Here is a 16,758-nt window from a genome sequence, read left to right as displayed (position 1 = left end):
GGGACAATCTGGACCTCTCTGGGCTCTGTTCCTGATTTTTTTTGAAAAGACCCAGAAACTCTTAACCTGTCATAGTATATAACACTTGTATTTGGCTCCTCTAATTTCTTTAAATTACTACTATCAGGGTATTTGGGGGCTTAAGTAAAGAAATGAGACTACTAGTGGGCTCTCTTAGAAGAGGGTATCACTACCAGTCCTCCAACTTGAGATATGAGCCACCATCTTTCTTCCAAAGATGGCAGATCACAGGGGCCAGAGGACAGGCCAGTATGCTCCCTTAGAGCAGAGCAACCAGGCCATAGCCTTCAGGTAACCTAACCCTGTGCGCTCACCTGCAGTAACAACAATATGGATGTAATAGTCATTAATGGTTACTATGTACCAGACAAGTACACTAACATTTTACATCTCCATGACTGAAAAGTTATATAAGATTCTCATGTGGGTATTATAACATTATCAGAAATGCTTGGCATCTATTCAAATATACAAACATTAAGATCGTAAGCAGATGGCAAAAGAAGCTGAATTTAAGTTAATAAATCCTCAAATTTCACTGGATTTAAACATCATCAAGGGAATCTTATACAATTAAAGAATATTATACACACACACACACTTCATTAAATTTTCTAGTGAAAAATGTCCTCACTCAACAGATGAACAAATGGAATAGGAGACCATGTGAGAAGTATTTAGATGCAAATGGATGCATGAGTCAGGAACAGCCAATTTCTTGGCTTCTACTTAAACTGACTCTTGAATTTAGTGATATCCACTAAACCAAAAAATCTAAAATACAATAAAACTAGAAAAGAAGTTTATCTTTTACATGACTTCTCATCAGAGAAATAGTACAAATCTGTTTTTGGCCAAGAAGAAAAATAATGTAACTCACATGACTATTAGCTTGAGGCTGATTCCTATAACTTTTCATTATTTCTTGAAAAGTTCTTTCTTCTTTTGTTACCTAAGGGAAAGAAAAACTGCACTTATCAATTGCTCCTAAAAGAAAAATGGCTCTGAACAAAAACTTCAATTACAAGCTGGCACGGAGAGCAGTCTTGCAGAAAGCTATTGACCCCAGGCTAGTCCATGACTAAAAACCAGTATCATCTATGATTTTTACTACCTTTAAAGTTCAGGGTTGGTGGCCTGGGGGAACTCAGCTAATAGTTTCATTAATCAAAAGCACCGAGATGGCCATAGTATATAACTTTACTGAAAATGCTTTTATTAAAAAAAAAAAAAAAAGCTAGAAAACTCAGATCTGAATCCCTTACAGTCTCCACTTTTATTAGTTTTAATTACTTACTTAATAGTAAATTAACTACATACTAAGTGACAGAAAATGTCTTGTGGTGGTTCACAATGAAATGAGTGGTTACCACAGGATTAGGGTTTTACCATGTCAGGAGAGACGTATGGTTTCTAATGCCTAGAGAGAACAGTCACAGTGGTGGCCAAAAGGAAGAAAATGGATTAGTGATCCATAAAAGAATATCTTCTGGTCTATTGTTATGAATAAAGTTCACTTCAATTACTCTTTTATTCTGTTTCACTGTGCATTAACATTTAATCTGTTCTTTATAATGGTGAGCTGGCAATGGCAAAACCTGAACTCTGATAGTTCTCTGGAAAACACAAATGATTAGTTAATAACACTTATTAATACCTACTTTGTATAGAGATCTTAAAGAGTCATGTTGAGACAGGAGCCACAAAGGAATTTGAAAACATGTCCTCTGTCTCAAAAAGCTTAAAAATTAGGTCTTAACTACGTATGTCAGCTAAGATTGCAAGTGTGGCCAACATGGTCAAGACCAAAGTTACAGATGATTACTTCAGATGTATCAGAAATTTAGAAAACAAGATATGCTATTTTATAACCTAAAACATGCTGTAGCAACTAGGGAGGAAAATGTTCTTCAGAAGTGGCGCAGAAAATCACTGGGAAGGAATATGTTATAGAAACCATTTTATAGTAGATTTTGAATCAGGAGATCCTAGATTGCCATATATTATGTAACTGGCAAAGTTACTTTCAGCTCTCGGCCTCAGTTATTCACTTACCATGTAATAATTATATTACTTTAAAGTACCAGATTAGGTGTCAACAGGGTGGAAGCAGAAATGTTGTCACATTAATAGTGGGGAGAGCTACTTGACTACAAATGGACTCTAAGACCTTTCCAACTTCTTTACGACTGATGTTTACTTATGAAGTGGGAAAGCTGACTAAAACTAAATGGAGAATCCAGAGAACAGATATAGCAGCTGGAATTTAGTACTTAATCAACTATGGTGGGCACTGTTGGCTTCTAGCACAGAAGGCAAACTAAGGATCAAGTACAACAAATATTCACTACATACTTCAAATATAAGCAACTGGGGCAAAGAACTTCCCCCAACTTATTCGTTACCTTTGCCATGATGTAAAAGGCACAAAGGAGGAGTTGATCCAAATGTCTGTCTTTCATTAGGTCAGCGCAGTGAACTAAAGTGAATTCAAAACATGTCCATATCTTCCTTCGTAACTCATTTGAAACATCCAGTTTTAAACATAAATCACGTAAGCGTACACTTGCCAAATGATAGACCTAAGATAGAAGGTAGCACACGGATGCAAAAAAGCAAGTAAAAACAATTTTCCCCTCCCTAAAATAATTTCTTAAATTTATGTCTTTCCATGAACATGGACTTTCAGGTCAAGATTAACAAGCACCCAGGCAGTTGATACCTTAAATTACATAAAATTTCTATTCTATAGTACTAATTCATTGCTATTACAGAAGGATATAGAATAAAAAAAAATTCTCTTTAGCCCTGGATAGACAGTTCAGTTGGTTAGAGCACCGTTCTAAAGTGCAGAGGTTGCTAGTTTGATCCCTGGTCAGGGCACATGTTGGAATAGACATGTTCCTATCTCTCTCTCTTTTCCTCTCTTGCTAAAATCAACATATAATATACACACACACATACACACACATTTTTATTTTTAAATTGAGAAGATGGGAGATAGGGAGATAGACCCCACGTGCCCCAAACAGGATCCACTTGGCAACCCACATCTTGGGCTGATACTTGAATTAAGTGACCTATCCTCAGTGCCTGAGGCTGATGCTTGGACCAATCAAACTATCCTCAGTGCCAGAGGAGGGAGAGAAGAGAGAGACAAGGGAGAGGAGGATAGAGGAGGAGGAGGGAGAGAAGAGAGAGACAAGGGAGAGGAGGATAGAGGAGGAGGAGGGAGAGGGAAGAGAGAAAGAGAAGGGGGAGAGGGAGAAAAGGAGAAAGGGAGAGAGGAAGGGACAGAGGGAGGGGAGGGGAGAAGAAAAGCAGATGGTCACTTCTTATGTGTGCCCTGACCAGGGATTGAACCCAGGATGTCCACATGCCAGGCTGACACTCTATCCACTGAGCCAACTGGCCAGGGCCAGGATGGCTATTTTTTAAAAACCCCTGAAATAAATGTTTGCAAGGATGTAGGGAACTTGGAATCCTTGTGTACTATGGCAGAAATATAAAATGGTGCAGTTTCTTTGGAAAGTAATATGGCATTTCCTCAAAAAACTAAATTTAGCCTGACCAGGCGGTAGCGCAGTGGATAGAGTGTCGGACCGGGATGCGGAAGACCCAGGTTTGAGACCCCGAGTTCGCCAGCTTGAGCGCGGGCTCATCTGGTTTGAGCAAAAAGCTCACTAGCTTGGACCCAAGGTCGCTGGCTCAAGCAAGGGGTCACTCGGTCTGCTGAAGGCCCGTGGTCAAGGCACATATGAGAAAGCAATCAATGAACAACTAAGGTGTCGCAACAAGAAACTGATGATTGATGCTTCTTATCTCTCTTCATTCCTGTCTGTCTGTCCCTATCTATCCCACTCTCTCTCTCTGTCCCTGTAAAAAAAAAAAAAAGACATAAAAAAAAAAAACCCCAAAAACAAAACTAAATTTAGAATTACTACTCCACTCCTGGGTATATATCCAGAAGCCCTGAGAGCAGAGACTTGAATAGATGTACTTGCTCACTAATGCTCAGAGCAGCATTGTTCATAACAGTCAATAGGTAGAAACAACTCCAATGTCAACCACAGGTGAATGGAGAAATAAAATATAAAAATGAATATTATTTAGTCTTGAAAAGGGAATTCTGACACATGTACAGCATGGATGAACCTTGAAGGCTTTATGTTAAGTGAATTAAGCCTGTACAAAAGGACAGATAATATGATTCCACTTATATGAGGTACCCAGAGTTAGTCAAACTCAGCAACAGAGAGTAAAATGGTGGTTACCAGGGACTGGTGCAGGGCAGAGAAAGAGGAACTGGGGAGTTGCTGTTTCGTGGGTACAGAATTTCAGTTCAAGAAGATAAAAAAGTTCTGGAGGTGGATGGTGGTAAAAGCTATATAACAATGTGAACATACTTATAATGACATTTAAAAATGGTTAAAATTGTAATTTTATTCGATTCCCAGCCAGGGCACACAGGAGAAGCGCCCACCTGCTTCTCCACCCCTCCCCCTCTCCTTTCTCTCTGTCTCTCTCTTCCCCTCCTGCAGCCAAGGCTCCACTGGAGCAAAGTTGGCCCGGGGAACTGAGGACAGCTCCATGACCTTCGCCTCAGGTGCTAGAATGGCTCCAGCCAAAACAGAGCAACGGCCTAGATGGGCAGAGCATCACCTCCCGGTGGGCATGCCGGGTGGATCCCAGTTGGGCCGCAGGCAGAGTCTGACTGACTGCCTCCCTGCCTCTAACTTAAGAAAAAAAAAATTGTAAATTTTATGTTATATATATTTTACCACACACAAAAAAGAAAGCTAAAGTTACTGTCTTAATCTTTCTTGCATCGATTAAATGAGATCTTTTTAGATGCTATAAAAACACGTACCTTTCTATAAAACAGTGCTAAGGATCCAGTTCTCTTTGGTCTGCTTATTCCAGTTGGGTGTGCCTCTTGAGCTTTAGTCAGATAGGTTTGTTTTGGAGAAATGCCAGTTAAGGACTGAGCAGTAAGTGGTACAGGACTCTCGACTGTGGTCTCCTGAGTTGTGTTCATGGAAATTGGTATCAGTGTGATCTCCCCAGCATCATTTGCAATACCTGAATGTACAAGGAAGAGTTCTATTTTAGCAAGAATCTTCATGTGTTCCAGAAAAGCTGTCAATTATATCTATCTGCCTTACCTGGGGTGACGTAGTGGATAAAGCACTGACCTGGAACACTGAGGTAGCCAGTTCAAAACCCTGGGCTTGCCTGATCAAGGCACATATGACAAGCAACCAATGAACAGCTAGAGTGAAGCAACTACTTCTCATCTTCCCCCTCCTCTCTCAGTAAAATCTTGTAAGATAAACTTTTAAAAATCTTTTAAAAAATTATATCTGCCTGATCTGTGGTGGCGCAGTGGATAAAGTGTTGACCTGGAACGCTGAGGTTGCCGGTTCAAAACCCTGGGCTTGCCTGTTCAAGGCACATTATGGGAGTTGATGCTGCCTGCTCCTCCTACCTTCTCTCTTTCTTTTTACCTCTCTTGATCTCTCTCCTCTCTTTCTAAAAATGAATTAAAAAATAATAAAAAATTATATCTATCCATCTATGTGTATAAACATTAGAATATGTTAGGAGAACAAAGCCACAAAAATAATAATTCTAGGTTATAACATTATATTCTATTTCTGCTGTTTTGTTCTGAGCTCTTGAGACCTTACAATAAAAAAAATCCTTACTCAATATACTCATTTGTAGAGCTCAGACAGAAATATAATCCTGCCTGACCAGGCGCAGTGGATAGAGAGTCGGCCTGGGATGCTGAGGGCCCAGGTTTGAAATCCCGAGGTCACCAGGTTGAGCATGGCATCATAGACATGACCCATGGTCACTGGCTTGACGCCCAAGGTTGCTGGCTTGAGCAAGGGGGTCACTCTGTTGGAGCCCCCGGTCAAGGCATATATAAGAAAGCAATCAATGAACAACTAAGTTGCCGCAACTATGAGTTGATGCTTCTCATCTTTCTATCTTCCTGTCTCTCTTGGTAAAAGAAAAAAAAGTCCTAAAAAGAATGGTAGTAAATTTATAAAATGTGAAAATTAAAAAAAAAAAAAAAAAAGGTATAGGTTCAAAACAAAAGGTGGAGCTATAATGGTGGATATTGTTATCAGACATATGTCAAAACCCAGACTATTCAATGTCAAGAGTGAATCCTAATATAAATTTTGGACTTGGGGTGATAGTAATGTGTCAGTGTAGACTGATCAACTGTAACAGATGTACCATTCTGTCGCAGGAGTGCTGATGGTGAGGAAGTGTGTGCTTGTGGGAGGGCAGAGGGTATATGGGAAATCTCTGCCTTCCACTCAATTTTGCTACAAACCTAAAACTGCTCTAAAAAATTTTTAAAAAATAGTTCTTAGGTTCAAGAAAAATTAGTGGGTTAGCAAGGCAATGTGATTCAACCCAGTAAGACATTTCTTAAATTTTATCCAACTCTGAAAAAATATAAAATAAATATATTAAAATGTTACCATGAAATGGGATTGTAACTTTATGTCCTGTTGCCCCCGCTACTATGGCTGTAGCCATTGTTAAAAGACTCTGTCCGGGTGAAATTGATATATTTTCGGCAGTAATGCTTGAAGAAGGAGCAATTTTCAATTTTTTTCCTTCTGTTATGATCCTGTCCATAAGCAATTCCTTTGGGGGGTCCTCCCCAAAAAGTCTTCTCTTAGCACTCCCTGCGGCAGGAGAACTGTAGCGTTCATGGACAGAAATTGGAGACAATGGCTGCATATCTAATAAAGAGAAAAATAAATATAAAACAGTTTGATATATATTTCACAATACTGAATGAGGTTCATGTATTCATTCAACAAGATACTGAGTTACCATCCTAGGCACTAGGAATCCAGCAGTGAATAATATGGCCTCTGTCCTCACATCAAGTCTAGGGTGAGAGAGGGGCCTGAAATAAGTCCTCGCAATAAAACGTGAAAATGATAGCTCACCTTCCTGGTTTCTTGAACTTCTGCCTATATTAATGGAGCAAAATGTTAAGGGTAAGGTAGAAGCTGAGCAGTAGAATGAGACCGCCATTGACTTTAAGTAGTAGTCCAATTAGCTTCTGTCCCCCAGTCTTATCTAGTAAGTAATACTTAAGAAGGAGGAAAATCAGTTATTTGGTTCACAGTTTTGCCTTCCCCTCCCATACCCCACTTCTAGCAGTTTACGGCAGTGCTGTGGCTTTGTGATTTAGTACAGTGGTCCCCAACCCCTGGGCCACAGACTGGTCCTGGTCCGTGGGCCATTTGGTACCAGTTCGCAGAGAAAAAATAACTTACGTTATTTCCGTTTTATTTATATTTAAGTCTGAATGATGTTTTATTTTTAAAAAATGACCAGATTCCCTCTGTTACGCTTGTCTCGGTCACTCTTGACGCTTGTCTCAGTCATGTGATACATTTATCTGTCCCACCCTAAAGGCCGGTCAGTGAAAATATTTTCTGACATTAAACCGGTCTGTGGCCCAAAAAAGGTTGGGGACCACTGATTTAGTATATACAGAATCTTATTTTGTAAGATGATAATGTGTAAAGGAGTAAGATTCTGCTTAACTTTGCCCTAATCTGAGGGTTGGCAGCAGTATGTTGATTAAAAAGAAAGTTAGGATATAAGTTATGTCTCTCTTCCAGTGTTATCTTGTAGGAGCTGCTCTCCTTTCCTTCTCTAGGAGGTGCAAAAGTTCTTCCAGCCTCTTAGGAACCTACATATAGTTAAAATTTTTTAAATTGAATTTATTGGGGTGGCATTAGTTAATAAAAATAGGTTCCAGGAGTACAGTTCTATAATACGTTATCTGTACACTATAAATTTTTTTTTTTTTTTTTGTATTTTTCTGAAACTGGAAACGGGGAGAGACAGTTAGACAGACTCCCGCATGCGCCTGACCGGGATCCACCCGGCACGCCCACCAGGGGGCGCCGCTCTGCCCCTCGGGGGCGCCGCTCCTTCATGACCAGAGCCACTCCAGCGCCTGGGGCAGAGGCCAAGGAGCCATCCCCAGCGCCCGGGCCATCCTTGCTCCAATGGAGCCTCGCTGCGGGAGGGGAAGAGAGAGACAGAGAGGAAGGAGAGGGGGAGGGGTGGAGAAGCAGATGGGCACTTCTCCTGTGTGCCCTGGCCGGGAATTGAACCCGGGACCTCCGCATGCCAGGCCGACGCTCTACCACTGAGCCAACCGGCCAGGGCCTGTACACTGTAAATTGTATTGTGTGTTCACCATCCAAGTCGTCTCCCTCCATCACCACCGATCCCCTTCTATTCTTCACTATCTTCCCCCCACGCCCCCGTTCCCTCCTGCACAACCCTACATCTTTTTCCACATTTCTTCTTCATTTCCCCTAATCTACTACTTCTTTACAGGTATAGAATATGTTTTTATTTATTTTTACTTTTACTAGATAATCAAAGAACCATGTAATCTACTTTTAAAATACACTTAAAAGGTATAAAAATGACCTCTGGCAATGATATGACAGGTCTCTGTGCTACTGAGGTGAGTGGGGAAATAGTCATGGTTTAATAAATACCTCGCCATAATTCTGGGGGTTATGAAAGCAGCTCTGACCCGTGTCCTCAGTTAACAAGGAGAAACTTCTACAGTAATTCTGTTACCCCTTAACAGAACTCTACCAGGATATCTTTTACTAAGAAATCCAAGCCAGCCCTTATTTTTTATTTATTTATTGATATTTTAGAGAGAGAGGAGTGAGAGAGAGAGACACAGAGAGAGAGAAGGGGGAGGACCAGGAAGCATCAACTCCCATATGTGCCTTGACCAGGCAAGCCCAAGGTTTTGAACCGGCGACCTCAGTGTTCCAGGTCGACGCTTTATCCCACTGCGCCACCACAGGGCAGGCCACAGCCCTTAAATCTGACTAGGAATGTTTGAAGCTAACATTTCAAGGAAAGACATTATAGCTATGAAATTAGCTGTAATCTTTTGAAATCATCTTTCCCTAGCACAGTACTGGAAAAGCTACAGTGGCCACTCAACAAAAATTTAATAAAAAATTTTGAGCCTGGCCAGGCGGTGGCACAGTAGATAGAGTGTCAGAGTAGGACACAAAGGATCCAGGTTTGAAACCCCAAGGTTGCCAGCTTGAGCATGGGCTCATCTGGTTTGAGCTCAAACGGGCTCACCAGTTTGAGCGCAGGGTAGCTGGCTTGAGCGTGGGATCATAGACATGACCCCATGGTCACTGGCTTGAAGCCCAAGGTTGCTGGCTTAAGCCCAAGGTCACTGACTTGAGCAAGGAGTCACTCACTCCGCTGGAGCCCTCAGTCAAGGCACATATGAGAAAGAAATCAATAAACACCTAAAGTGTCGCAACAAAGAAGTGATGCATCTTATCTCTCTCCTTTCCTGTCTGTCTGTCCCTACTTATCCCTTTCTCTGACTCTCTGTCAAAAATAGAAAATAAAATCTTGAGTATCTGTCCACTGTATTTCATATTAAGTCTAATGGGAAAGACAGGCCTGAAATAAGTCCTTACAACAAAATGTGAAAAGGACCGGTCACCTTCCTGGTTTCTTCAACCTCTGCCTATATTAAAGGAGCAAAAAATGTTATGAGCAAAGTAGAAGCTTTATCTCCCCCGAGTTGAGACTCAAATTATTGTTTCCTATTATTTAATTCTCTTGCATAAACCCTTATAAGAAAATAACTTTTCCCTCTAGTTATAAAAATAACATACTCTGAATGTTCACAGCAGCATTATTCATAACAGCCAACAAGTGGAAATAATTGAAATGTCCATCACATAATTAATAAACAAACACTATACATACAATAAAATATTATCCAGCCTGACCAGGCGGTGGCGCAGTGGATAGAGCATTGGACTGGGATGCAAAGGACCCAGGTTTGAGACCCCGAGGTCACCAGATTGAGTGCGGGCTCATCTGGTTTGAACAAAAGCCCACCAGCTTGAACCCAAGGCCGCTGGCTTGAGCAAGGGGTTCCTCGGTCTGCTGAAGGCCCGCGGTCAAAGCACATATGAGAAAGCAATCAATGAATAACTAAGGTGTTGCAGCGCACAACGAAAAACTAATGATTGATGCTTCTCCTCTCTCGCCATTCCTGTCTGTCCCTGTCTATCCCTCTCTCTCTCTCTCTGAAAAAAAATAATAAAAAAAAATTATCCAGCCACAAAAATAAAGTGGTAGTACATGTTACAACACAGATGTAACTTAAAACAATAACTCTTTTTATATGAGATGTCCAGAATAGGCAAATCCATAGAGACAAAAATTTGATTAGTAGTTCTAGGGGCTTGAGAGAGAACTGGAGTGATTAATGTTAGGTATGGGGTTTCTTTATGGGGTGATGAATATATTATGGAATTAGATAGTGGTGATAGTTGTCTAGTCTGGTTTTTTGTTTTTTGTTTTGTATTTTTCTGAAGCTGGAAACAGGGAGAGACAGTCAGACAGACTCCGGCATGCGCCCGACCGGGATCCACCCGGCACGCCCACCAGGGGGCGACGCTCTGCCCCTACGGGGCGTCGCTCTGCCGCGACCAGAGCCACTCCAGCGCCTGGGGCAGAGGCCAAGGAGCCATCCCCAGCGCCCCGGCCATCTTTGCTCCAATGGAGCCTCGGCTGCGGGAGGGGAAGAGAGAGAGAGAGAGGAAGGAGGGGAGTGGGGGTGGAGAAGCAAATGGGCGCTTCTCCTATGTGCCCTGGCCGGAAATCAAACCCGGATCCCCCGCACGCCAGGCCGACGCTCTACCGCTGAGCCAACAGGCCAGGGCCAAGTCTGGTTAATATTTTAAAAATCAGTGAATTGTATACTTTAAAAGAGTTAATTGTATGGTATGTGAATTATATCTCAATAAAAAAATTCACTGCAAAAAATCAAACAATACTAAAAACTATAATTAAGTAATACTAATGCTAAATTCTACTGCCTGGAATCAAATTTTGGTGATAATTTTTCATAATCTAAAATTCTCACATCTCTAGCTAGGTGGACACACAAACACAGAGTATATATAATATACATATAAATTACATCAATGGTACACACATGGAAATTCATGTTATATACAGTCCTAATATGCAGAGATTTCAGTTATCATAGTTAAAATTAACAGCACCTGACCAAGTGGTGGCGCAGTGGATAGAGCATTGACCTGGGATGCAGAGGACCCAGGTTTGAAACCCCAAGGTTGTTGGCTTGAGCATGGGATCACAGACATGACCCATGACCACAGGTTTGAGCCCAAAGATAGCGGGCTTGATGGCTTGAGCAAGGGGGCACTCGCTCTGCTGGAGCCCTCCAGTCAAGGTACATATGAGAAAGTAACCAATGAATAACTAAGGTGCCACAATGAAGAAGTGATGCTTCTATCTTTCTTCCTGTCTTTCTGTCCCTCTCTCTGGTTTCTGTCCCTCTGTCTCCCTCACTAAAAAATAAATTAGCCCAGGTCGGTTGGGTCAGTGGTAGAGCGTCAGCCCTGCTTGTGGAAGTCATGGGTTTGTTTCCTGGCCAGGGCACACAGGAGAAGCACCCATCTGCTTCTCCACCCTTTCCCCTCTCCTTTCTCTCTGTCTCTCTCTCCCCCATCTGTAGCTAAAGCTCTACTGGAGCAAAGTTGGACTGGGCACTGAGGATGGCTCCATGGCCTCCGCCTCAGGCGCTAGAATGGCTCTGATTGCGGCAGACAATGGGCCAGATGGGCAGAGCACTGCCTCCTGGTGGGCATGTGGGTGGATCCCAGTCCAGTGCATGCAGGAGTCTGTCTCTCTGCCTCTCAGCTTCTCATTTCAGAAAAATACAAAAAAGAAAACAAACAAAATTAATTAACAAATTAATTAACAACAGCCCCAGCAAAACAGTTCAAATTTCAGTTATCTTGGTATATTAACTGTAATTGCATAAAATACAAATTGCAGTCCATAAATCATTACATAAATAACAGCTGTGCATCACAATCAGTGCCCAGTCACTTCTTTCAAAGTCTGTCAGTGATGGGTCAGGGCACATCTGTTATTCAATTCATTCAGACAATGATGCATATAATTATGTTGCCTCCTTGTCTCCCAGTGGTAAACTCATACAACTTTTACAAAACAAACGAATGAAAGAATGAATGGTCAAAAAAAAAAAAAAAATTCAAAGTGCAACATAGGGATAAAGTAATAATGCTGAAAGTGAAATTAAAACAGTATGTCAATGAAGTTAAAGAAAAACTAACTCTAGGAAAGTTGTCACTGCCACTGTTAAAGAGATTAGACATGTATCTAAAAGTACTTTATAAAGACGAAAAAAGGATGATGTGCAACAGAAAGTGATGACAGCAAAAACAACATTAGAAAAGCTCTCAGAGAATTTCACAGCGTTGAAAGCACAAAGAATAGTATGTTGAAAACTGGGGGCATTTGAGATCTTGCTTCCTCACATTGTCTTCAGTTTTAGCTTAAAATAAATTCTTATAAAAACTGTCAAAAAGAAAAAAATGTTGAAAGCTGATCCAAACTTAGAAAGGAACATGGCAGTTCACCAAGGCACAGAACAGATGCTCCACTTAGTACTGTAAGTTATATGAGAACTCAATAAGCACTGTTTAAACTATTTTCTGTAAGCTTTTTAAAAAAGCAAATAAAATACTTTTATTCTCAATGTTTCTAACTTTTAAATTATACTGTACTAAGTAAATGTTTTTACTATTTATTTCTCTAAGCAAACAACTGTTAGAGAATTTTTAAAGTTTTGTCAAGATTTTTTAAGGTTATAAAACAACCCTAATCGCCTGACCTGTGGTGGCGCAGTGGATCAAGTGTAGACCTGGACACTGAGGTTGATGGTTTGAAACCCTGGGTTTCCCTGGTCAAGGCACATATGGGCGTTGATGCTTCCTGCTCCTTCTCCCTTCTCTCTCTCTCTCTCTCTCCCTATCCTCTCTAAAAATGAATAAAATCTTAAAAAAACAAAAACAAAACAACCCTTATTATTCCCACTGTTCATGAAGATTGTTTTATATGTACATCTTACACATTTTTATAATCTTGCACTACCTATAAAGCAAAGAGGGTGTGTGCATGCACGCACTCACGTAAAAAACTACGGCTCAAAAGTGGATCTAGGTCCTGGCCAGTTGGCTCAGTTGATAAGAGCACCAGCCCAGCTTGCAGATGACCTGCGTTCGATCCCTGGTTAGGACACACACAAGAAGCATCCAACTGCTTCTCTCCCCCTCCCTTTCCCCCTTCTCTTCCTTTTCTCCTCTTGCAGCCAATGGCTGGACTGGTTCCAGCATTGGCCCCTGGCGTTGGGCATAGCTGGTTTATTTGAGCACTGGCCCTAGACAGGGGTAGCTCGGTGAATCCAGTCAGGGCATACGTGGGAGTCTGTCTCACTATCTTCCCGCCTCTTACTTAAAAAATGGACCTAGAGCTACTTTACAATGTAAGCTGAATACTTGTTCATCTGAGGTTTGGTGCTTTTCTGTGATCAAAAGATTTTAATTGTTTTTAAAATAAATCAAGTTACGTCATACAGAAAATACACACATTAATTTTCTATATTGCAAGAGAAAATAAGGAAAAATGCACTAAAATCTTCCTATTTTAAGGTGTAAAGGAATTACCGTATTTCCCCATTTATAAGATGCACATTTCCCCCAAAAAATGGGGGTCTAAAAACTGGGTGTGTCTTATACAGTGGTTGTAGAAGTGTGGCATTTCAAATGCCATAGATGGAACTGAAGACGAAGCAATATATGAAGACAGTGATTTGTCATCAGACACAGATGAGGACAAGCTAATGGATGGGAGTTTTGATAGTGATAAGGAGTTGTATGCATTTTATGATGAATAAAACTTAAGTTCAATAACTTTATGTAGCCTGACCAGGCGGTGGCACAGTGGATAGTGTTGGACTGGGATGCTGAGGACCCAGGTTCGAGACACTGAGGTTGCCAGCTTGAGCACGGGCTCATTTGGTTTGAGCAAAGCTCACCAGTTTGGACCCAAGGTCGCTGGCTCGAGCAAGGGGTTACTCGGTCTGCTGTAGCCCCCTGGTCAAGGCACATATGAGAAAGCAATCAATGAACAACTACTAAGGTGTCACAATGAGCAACGAAAAAATAATGACTGATGCTTCTTATCTCTCCATTCCTGTCTGTCTGTCCCTATCTCTGTCTCTGACTCTCTGTCTCTGTATATTAAAAAAAAGACTTTATGAGCCCTGGCTGGTTGGCTCAGCGGTAGAGCGTCGGTTTGGCGTGCGGGGGACCCGGGTTCGATTCCCGGCCAGGGCACATAGGAGAAGCGCCCTCTTGCTTCTCCATCCCCCCACCCCTCCTTCCTCTCTGTCTCTCTCTTCCCCTCCCGCAGCCGAGGCTCCATTGGAGCAGAGATGGCCCGGGCACTGGGGATGGCTCCTTGGCCTCTGCCCCAGGCGCTAGAGTGGCTCTGGTCGCGACAAAGCGACACCCCGGAGGGGCAGAGCATTGCCCCCTGGTGGGCAGAGTGGCGCCCCGGTGGGCGTGCCGGGTGGATCCCGGTCGGGCGCATGCGGGAGTCTGTCTGACTGTCTCTCCCCGTTTCCAGCTTCAGAAAAATACAAAAAAAAAAAAAAAAAGACTTTATGTAATACATTTCTTTTTCAAATTTTGGACCCCAAAATTAAGGTGTGTCTTTTACATGGGAGTGTCTTATACATGGGGAAATATGGTATTTTAAAACTATATAAGTAATTTCTTAGATGAACCTCAGCATTCCAAAGAGTTCTCTGCTGTTTTAAATATTTATCTTTCTATAGATACATGCATAAACAGAGAGAGACTATAACTTTTGTTGTATTTGAAAAGTAAGTCTTTAGCTTATTTAAATAGTTTTCCACTAGCATTTAGGGAAAGTTGTGTTTATTAAAAGGCCAAAATACTATTTTCACAATAATTGACATCATAATTATAAAAATAGATTATATTAAAAATCAGAAAATCTTTTTTTTTTTCTTTTTCCCTTTACAGAGACAGAGTCAGAGAGAGAGAGATAGATAGGGATAAACAGGAACGGAGAGAGAGATGAGAAGCGTCAATCATTTAGTTTTTCGTTGTGATTCCTTAGTTGTTCATTGATTGCTTTCTTATATGTGCCTTGACCGTGGGCCTTCAGCAGACTGAGTAACCCTCTGCCTGAGCCAGTGACCTTGGGTCCAAGCTGGTGAGCTTTGTTCAAACCAGATGAACCCGCGCTCAAGCTGGCGACCTCGGAGTCTCAAACCTGGGTCCTCCGCATCCCAGTCTGATGCTCTATCCACTATGCCACTGCCTGGTCAGGCCAGATAGGAAATCTTTACTTTAACATAAAAAAGTATAGAACGAGCCACACTACAAGGCTGATTTAAGCATTAAGCCCCCTTTCAAATCCTGATGAAGAAATAATATATTAATAACAGTTGAAATTATCTCTGAAAAAATGATCTTTGTTATTTTTCATTGTTTTGCCAATGTTGAACTTACCCCTTCGAAGACTTCCACTGTCTGTCCGAACTTCTTTGACCCTTGGATGCATCAGAGGAGACATTGGCATCATGGGAAGATGTCCCTGTACATTTCCTCCACTTCCTGTTTCAAAGTTACTTGGAAATATAACCTGTTGAAAACAAAAGCCCTTTGCTATACATATAGATAAGCCTACTGATGAAAACTTGTAACAAAAAAAAAGAAGAAATGCTCAGAATAGGCAAATGAATAGAGACAGAAAGTAAATTACTGGTTGTTTAGGGCTAGAGAGAAGGGGGGGGGCAGGGAAGTGATAGCTAAAAGGCATGGTTTCTTGTTGAGGTGACAAATATGTTCCAAAACTGACTGTCATAATGACTGTACATATCTATGATTATACTAAAAGCTACTGACTTGTACAGTTTAAATTGGTGAATGCATGGTATGAGAATTATACCTCAATAAAGCTGTTATTTTATAAAATGACAGGATTACCAGCCTTGCCCTGACTCACTTCTTCACAAGTAGGAACTTTGTCTGCAGAAGCCTGGAGAGCCTCCCACAGTGCAGAATCATGATTCCATGCTAAACTCTCCAAAATCTGTTCTTCGATGCTGTTCAGGTGTTTAACCATGTCCCTGGAAAGTCCCTCCTCTGAGCGGATCACCACCTCAATAACCTGGAGACAAGAAAATTGAAAAGATAATGTAGTCTCAAGCAGTCAGTTCTAGTCTGGGTGGGCTTGCATATATGACTTACTCTGGTTTATTAATGACCAAGAACCAAGGAGATCTTTGAAGGAGTTTTTTAAGATCTTCAAAATACTTTCATATACATTTCTGTTTTTAATGTCTTTTTATACATGGGAAACTAAGACAATGATAGGTGAAAACCGGTTAACAGCCTAACAGTGGTAGAAATTGGGCACTGGGTTCCCAGTCCATTGTGATTTTGCATTTACTGCTATTTTGAATTTGAATTTATGGCTATTTTGAATTAACATTATTCTTCCTAAGAGCTCAAAAAAGCAGAATAGATAATATAGTTAAAAAGAACTTTGTTTATATATAATTCCATTTTAATAAAAGTAAGTATCAAGAACAAAGCCTATATACACAAAAGCATTAATGATTATTATTTATAATAAGAATTTTTTTTATTTTAGAAAGAGGAAGGAAGAGAGAGAAGAAAGAGAGAGGCCATTTGTATGGAAAAGCCGATGGAAACAGCTTGGGTGAACCCTAAAGTT

General features: G+C 41.1%; 1 protein-coding gene across 4 annotated transcripts in view; it reads right to left on the bottom strand.

Moving 5' to 3' along the window:
* RBL1 (RB transcriptional corepressor like 1) overlaps positions 1-16,758 on the bottom strand; it is a 54,755-nt gene that overhangs the window by 15,056 nt on the left and 22,941 nt on the right. For 2 of the 4 annotated variants that reach the window (XM_066235716.1, XM_066235717.1), the window contains exons 13-18: positions 16,024-16,188; positions 15,528-15,678; positions 6,525-6,791; positions 4,892-5,103; positions 2,427-2,603; positions 902-973 (exon numbers count right to left, since the gene is read on the bottom strand). In XM_066235716.1, coding sequence (XP_066091813.1) covers positions 902-973; positions 2,427-2,603; positions 4,892-5,103; positions 6,525-6,791; positions 15,528-15,678; positions 16,024-16,188 — 1,044 coding nt within the window. The remainder of the gene's footprint in view (positions 1-901; positions 974-2,426; positions 2,604-4,891; positions 5,104-6,524; positions 6,792-15,527; positions 15,679-16,023; positions 16,189-16,758) is intronic. The other 2 variants (XM_066235718.1, XM_066235719.1) reach the window with 1 other exon arrangement.

Source organism: Saccopteryx bilineata, chromosome 6 (genome assembly GCF_036850765.1).
Source record: "Saccopteryx bilineata isolate mSacBil1 chromosome 6, mSacBil1_pri_phased_curated, whole genome shotgun sequence".
NCBI classification, from domain to species: domain Eukaryota; kingdom Metazoa; phylum Chordata; class Mammalia; order Chiroptera; family Emballonuridae; genus Saccopteryx; species Saccopteryx bilineata.
Note: the sequence above shows the minus strand (reverse complement) of the source record. Positions and strands in the feature narration are given on the sequence as shown.